The sequence below is a fragment of the Phodopus roborovskii genome, unplaced genomic scaffold (genome assembly GCF_943737965.1).
Source record: "Phodopus roborovskii unplaced genomic scaffold, PHOROB, whole genome shotgun sequence".
Lineage (NCBI taxonomy): Eukaryota > Metazoa > Chordata > Mammalia > Rodentia > Cricetidae > Phodopus > Phodopus roborovskii.
The window spans coordinates 35383231-35390227 of record NW_026126540.1 but is presented as its reverse complement, the minus strand read 5'-3'; the positions used below and the strand labels follow the sequence as shown (position 1 = coordinate 35390227).

The 6997-nt window shown below is 53.5% G+C and overlaps 1 protein-coding gene across 2 annotated transcripts; it reads right to left on the bottom strand.

Moving 5' to 3' along the window:
* Nucleotides 1-287: 287 nt before the first annotated feature.
* Rhoc (ras homolog family member C) lies at nt 288-6110 on the bottom strand. 2 transcript variants are annotated; one of them, XM_051199319.1, is made up of 5 exons: nt 5957-6110; nt 2829-2992; nt 2204-2324; nt 1811-1941; nt 288-873 (listed from the first exon to the last, which is right to left on the bottom strand). In XM_051199319.1, exons 2-5 carry the CDS (start codon nt 2982-2984, stop codon nt 700-702), a joined length of 582 nt encoding a protein of 193 aa, XP_051055276.1. In that variant the 5' UTR covers nt 2985-2992; nt 5957-6110; the 3' UTR covers nt 288-699. The 2 variants fall into 2 exon arrangements, with proteins under 2 accessions (XP_051055276.1, XP_051055277.1); XM_051199320.1 differs by lacking the exon at nt 5957-6110 and adding an exon at nt 4256-4278.
* Nucleotides 6111-6997: the final 887 nt, after the last annotated feature.

Below are 6997 nucleotides of genomic sequence, written 5' to 3'. Positions count from 1 at the left end.
ACCCCTTCATAACAACGTGTAGGACAGGAAACTCAGTGACAGGGAAGCCACCCACAGGGCTTCTATGTTTAGCCAACGGTACAGACCACTCCCCTCACCCACCCAGGCAGCCAGCCAAATATGACCTCATCCTTTACTGTAGACTCCACCCTGTCCCCTGCTGCCTCCGCCCCCAGCCCTGCCTCTGCAGACAGGGCCCAGCCCAGCAACTTGGAAATGAAGAGGAAAAGATGGGACTCCAGGCTCAGAGCCAAGGTAGGCCAGGAGAGACAGGAAGCTGCCACACGTGGTGCAACCTTTGACCTTTATTAATGTCCTGCCCTCCCACCAAGTCGAGGCTACTACCCAAAGCAGAAATCCCGGTCCCTACCCCAGACTCCTGTGAGCCAGAAATATATAAAGTGCTGGTGTGTGATATGGGGAAGGCCCAGGGACTAAGAGCCCTACTCCTGGACCCACGCAGCAGGAGGAGGGGCCCTGCGCAGGAAGGGCAGGGCACCAGCCTGGTTCCCAGAGGCAGGGAGGAAAGGGCCTACCAGCCCCCACTTGGGGCTGGGGAAACTCATGCAGTCCTGGGCAGGAAGGAACCAAAAAGAGAAACTGGCAGCATGAAGTCCTACAAGGGTGGAGTGGGATGGGGGTAATTTGTACCCCTGTGAGAGGGAGGGAGGGAGGGGAAATTGGAGAGACCTCGGAAACTCAGAGAATGGGACAGCCCCTCCGGCGCTTATTCTTTCGGACCTGCAGGCCAGCGCGAGTGGCCATCTCAAACACCTCCCGCACCCCTTCTTTAGTCTTGGCTGAGCATTCAAGGTAGCCAAAGGCACTGATCCTGTTTGCCATGTCCCGGCCTTCCTCAGATCGAACGGGCTCCTGAAAAGACAAGATATGGAGTCAAAAGAAGCCCCCCCCCAAAAAAAAAAGCAGGGGCAAATGCACATCCTGCATACCCTGCAGACTGGCCCTGCTGGACACCAAGGTCCTGGCTACCACAGGCAGTTTCCAGGTTGGGGCCATAAGACCCAAGCTGCCATTTCAGAATTCTGTCTTCTCTCCTCCCACCCAGCCTTATTCCTACAGCACCCATTTCTCCTCTAAACAAGTGCCCACTGCCCAACTGACCTCATTTTCCTCTAGCCCACTGGTTCTCAGCTTTCATATAGTTCCTCATGCTGTGGTGATTCACAACCATAAAGTTATTTCATTGCTACTTCATAACCAATTTTGCTACTGTTATGAACCATGATGTAAATGACTGATATGGAACCCCCCCAAAGGGGTCGTAACCCACCGGTTGAGAACCACTGCTCTAGTCCATTCTATGTGGCGAGCAGAATATTTTTACTAACATACAGACTGGACATCTGTCCACAGTTAAAACCTTAATCATCCTACCAAGATAGCCTACCTTCCTTACCTTCCTCTAAATAAAATCGTCCTCTGGCTAGACTCATTTAGCAAGTCTTTCTTGCACATCCCTGAGCCTTTCCTCCAGCCACTGAAATCGCCCTCCCCTCCCACTGAAATCGCCCTCCCTCCCAGGGCACTCTTGACACAGCTGTCCCCTGAGGATGAGGATGGCTCTTCATTTATCTTAGTTGCTCCAACTCCAAAGACAGAACAGACCGTAAGCTGGAATAAGCTGTTTTTTCTTTAAATGCCCTTGGACAAGTAACTTCTCTAGTTCTCCCAACATGCAGGATGGCAGGTGAACATCACAGTCCCTTCTAAGGCTAAGGCTGGCTGTCGGTTCCCATCGCAGTTTCTGACCCTCAAAGGCCTTTCCTCCCGCAAAGACTGCCCCACACACCTGTTTCATCTTGGCCAGCTCTCTTCTGGTGTGCTCATCTTGCCTCAGATCCTTTTTATTCCCCACGAGGATGATGGGCACATTGGGACAAAAGTGCTTCACCTCTGGGGTCCACTTCTCAGGAATGTTTTCTGCAGAGATATCCCAAAAGATGTAGGTGTACCCACAGCATCAGAAGCCCCGTCTTCCACAGCGGTCACAGACGCTATTGAACAGGCACTACCCTTGCACAGCTCAACACTCCTTGTAGTGGATCTTCCCACCCACTCGAAGGGCTATTGTCTCCATAGCAAAGGAGATCTACAGGGCCTACATGCTCCCAACACTACCTCGACACAGCCTCTTAAGATGGCAGTTAACCAAATGCCCTTTACCCCTCCTCCAAAGCCTTACCCAGGCTGTCAGGACTGTCAATGGAGAAACACATGAGGATGACATCAGTGTCCGGGTAGGACAGAGGCCGCAGGCGATCATAGTCTTCTTGCCCTGCTGTGTCCCACAGAGCCAGCTCCACCTGATATATAGGGCTACTGATTAGCTAGCCCAAGAATCCCAAACTTAACACCCCAGGGTCCTCTGAAATCATTGGTCCTATAAACTTACTGAACATCTTTTCATCTCTCACTATGTGCTGAGCTGTATTGACCAATCACAAAACCAAGGATACACTTCAAAAACAATCTAAGGTGGGTTTGATCCTTGTATAGTATGAGCTGCCATTGTAAGCACCATTTAATTCGTACAGCAACCCTTTGGGGTAGGTCTTGCCCTCTTCACGTTTTGCAGTAGGGAGAGAGGTTAAGCCCAGAGGCAAAGGGACTTGGTTCGGATTCCAGAGCCAGTATGTGGTCGAACCAGATAGGACATCTAGGTTTTCTAGGGCTACAGTTTCACTTCCTAACTCCTGCTGGTTCCAGCAGGGAAATGAAGCAAAGATGTACATGAGCCCCAAGAAAGGACATACTAGGGCCCTACATGACTGGGGGCAGGGTTCCTGGGCAGGAAAGTCGGCCTTCACCTGCTTGCCATCCACTTCAATGTCTGCGATGTAGTTCTCAAATACAGTAGGGACATAGACCTCCGGAAACTGATCCTTGCTGAAGACAATGAGAAGGCAGGTCTTCCCACAGGCACCATCACCCACGATCACGAGCTTCTTTCGGATTGCAGCCATGGCTGAAACTGGCGGTCAAGAGGCTGTGGGGATTTGAGAGAAAAAGATCCAGTAAGTCCAAAAGCACTTCTCTAGGGGCCCCATGCCTGCCTGAAAACCACAGCACCAGCAAAGGAAGGGAAGGGGGCTTGCCAAGGCATGTTCTTGCCAAGAACCAATTCTGCAGGCAAAAGTCCTTGAAATGCTGGTCAGAACAGGTCTTCCTGGACGGGTTAGAAGTGATCAGGAGGAGGAGGATGATGACACGTGGGAGCCGGGAATACTGGCTTAAATCTTACTCATTCACGTGCAAAACTGAACACCTGAGAAGTTCTCAGAGAAGTGCTCAGGTATGCCCCCAAAAGGCCTACATTTATCTGCCTTGCCTAACAGCTTCATTTGTTACCAGGATTTTGACTCATTAATAATCACTAAAATGCAAACTAGAATAGATTGCCCCTCAATAGAAGTCATACATGCCTGGTCACAAGCCAGCTACAGGTGGTAAGGTAAAGCAAGGAACACTTGTAGAGCCTCAAGGTGTTCACCTCTCCCTGGACACACACACACACACACACACACGCTTTGTTGGGCATTTGAGAAGAGTCTTCAAATCTCCAGCTGCCTGTTTGGTGGATGTGAACATCAAAAGACAGCTTATAGTCCTCTCCTGGGCTTGAACTCTGGTCCTTACACTTACATGGCAAGCACCTTTGCCCACTGAGCCATTTCCCTGACCCCAGGCCATCCTACTTTGACAAAAGGAAGCTGAGGCTCCGTGAGGTTTAGACACATAAGAGTCTGACACATAGGTGCAGGGTGGGCTATGAGATCCAGTCTGTCTAACCTACACAGCACCCCACAGGTGACAACAGAAGCAGAGAAAGTAAGTCGGAGGATAGTGGGAGCAGCCAGCTGGCTTCCCTGGTCACCCCACCCTTTCCCCAAAGTCTCAAGACACAAAGAAGGCTCAGTCCTGGCAGCTCACGGTCAGGCAGCTCGCCCCCCCCACCACCCCAGTCCTGGCAGCAACATTGGGTCACTCAGCCCTGACAGGGGACAATGACCACACTGTGGGGAGCCACCACACATCCATCACAGCAGTGCTGTGATGGAGCTAATCCACTTGGGAATCACCCCCACCCACTCTCTGGAACAGCCCCTTCCTCCTAGAAACCAGCTGACCCTTAGGCCCTGCAGACACCTCCCTGTGACTCAAGGCAAGGAGTCAGCTTCTCCGGGTTTGCATGTGTCCTGCACCCCAGCACACATGATGAACAATCCGTTCACACCTTCCCAGCTGAAGGAAGCTGACCAGGCCACTGATGTCCTGTCCCAGGCCTTCACAGATGGGAAGGGATAGTGCCAAACCAGCCCCAGAGTTAGAGATGGAGTCAAGGCTGTGGGGGAGGGGAGGGAACTGGAGCCTGGGCTGGGAGGAGCCCCAAAAGAAAAGACTAATGAGCATCAAACTAAGCTTTGACCAGGCAGGGAGCAGTTAAGAAGGGATGGTAACCCGATCTCCGCCCCAAACTTGGCTTTTCCATTCAGTCCCATATCCTGTCTGGCTCAGCTGGACTCCCTACATACCACCACCTCAGATCCTGGCCTGTGCCTGCCTCTTAGGAAGCAGAATACTCTAGCCCTAGGGTGATTCTTTTCAGCATCAGGCTCCTGAGTGGTTTCTCCTTCCCTACACACACACACACCTGGGTTGTGAGGGAAGAGGACATGAGTCACAGACAATTTATAGCAGTGTGCACAGCCACACTTACCACCGATACCCCAAAAGACTGAGAAGGCATTCATTCACTCATCACCTTTAAAAGTGAGTATATACAGGTAACCCACAAGATTCCTTACAACTCCCCCACCTACTCCCATTAATTTAGCTAGTCCAGCTGTATACAGGCTGGATGAGACAGCCCCAGCCCAGGGTGGGCAGTGTTGATGGAGGGTGATGACTACAACACCTAATAGTCACTTCCGCACGCATGTGCCACTTGCTGTCCCACAGCAACATGGTAGGAGGCAGAGGCTGGAACTTCAGGGCAGATTTTTTTGCACCTAACCTCTTCTTGGGCCAGAAGACTTTAAGACCCCAGTCAAGCCAGAATATTAGGCCCAAGGCCAAAATGGCAAGGCTAACACTCCCCTGTGAAACGCGGTGCCAGAAGAACTGCCCCACTGACCCTAAGAGAGACAAGGAAACCTCAGGCAGGGCCTGGAGAGAGGTCTGAAACTTATGGGGCCTTCCCCGGGACAAAACACCAGCTCTCATTCTCTTGGTTTCCAGGGTGATCCAACAGGCCTTTGTACTCTGCACCCCTGGGATCTACTAAAGGAATCACTCTTCAGGCAACACCTTTCCTTAACTTTAAAGCCAGAAGTGAAGGAAGAAACGGGCCTCCCTTTTCGGCCCAACCCCCTAACACTCCCAAACCTCCTAACAGGGTAGGAGGCAGAGTCTGGGATTTTGGTGTTTTGGTTTTTTCTTCACTCTCAGACATACACAACACAGGAGCGGGATCTTTCCTAGTCGTCTCAAGCTCTTAGCTCAGACTAGTTCCAAAAGCGGTCTAGGGCGCGACCAGACCCGCCAGGCGGTGGCAGCCCCCAGTAGTAACACCCGCCCCTATTCCCGCCATTCCCCTTTCCAGGCCAGAACTCCCCTAGCCGCCCTAAGGCCCTGTCCTGTTCCTTACGCCCCTCCCGGAACTGGAACATGTTGAGTAGGGTCCCTCACAGACATCCAAGTAGGTCCCTGGCCCGGCTGAGGAGGTTCGGAAAGGCAGGGCTCAGAAAGGGAAGAGGCTCTGGTTCGAGAGCCCAGGAGGCTAGAGCGCCTGCCCGGCAGCTCGGGGCCCTCTCCCTTGCGCGGCCCGGAGCCCCCTGCCCCGCCCTTCCCCAAGCGATCAGAAACCCGGGAAAGTGCTTTCCTCCGAGTCGAGTTCCCACGACGCCTCGCCACCCCCCAGCTCGGGCCCCGGTACCTTCCGATCCTCTGCCTCCAGCTGCGCGGCCGGTGCCGGAGGCTGAGACTGACCCGAACCCCGCCCCACTCTCCAGCGCCGCTCCGGGGCGGGCCAGGCGGGTGGGGGTGGGGGATCGACGGGGGCGGCCCTTGGTTCGGCCCGCCTCTGCTCCCCGCCCTGGGCGGCCGCAGGTCACCCCGGCTGCGGGCCGGGCATGGGGCGTGGGGCTCAGCTGGAGGGGCCGTGCAGGGGAGATGTCTGGATTGTCGGGCGGTGAGCGAGCGGGTGGGACCCCGGAGGACTTGGCCCTTTTACTTCCAAGCCTCCTACGGCGGGGGAAGGACCCGAGTCGGGAAAGTTGAGCGGCTCCCAGGGTGGGGTCAGCGAGGGCCGCTGCTGCCCTCGCGTGGTCAAGCAGCCCTCGAGGTTTCGGCCCCTCCTTCGCCCTAGCCGTGACCGAGGGGACCGGTTGTGCAGAAGCTGCCCCCTCTCTGCTCCAGGAATCACTGCCTTAAGTGTAACACGACGCTTTCCCGAGCCTTGGAGGCTTTTTGCGATCTGCAGTCCCCAGCCACCGACTCCTTACAAGGTCCTTCCTTCCTTCGCAGGGAATTTCCCTACGTCCTGCTAAGAGCACACTCCTGGAAGTGCTTCCGCATCGCCAGCTGGAACTGAGCTCATACTCCTATTGTATTGTGCTGTTGAGTCCAGTCTAGTGTTTCATACTTACCTGATCCTGTATCTCCTTATAAAGGGCCCAGGAGGTGAGTGTTTGAGGAAGTCTAATATTTTATTTGCTAGTGATGGATACTTTAAACACGCAGGTCCCTGGAATAAGTTCACCCAACCCCTTTTGTTGTAAAGAAATGGAGGCCCACAGAAGTGCTTTGGCAAACTATTTGTGACAACAAAAATATACAGTGTGGTGGACCATGAAGATACATAGGGAGTAGAGGTGGATGGATATCTTTGAATTAATTCCAGGCAAATCTTGGCTACATGAGATCCTGTCTCAAAAATCAATCAGGCTCAGAGGTTAAGAGTCCTGGCTGTTCTTCC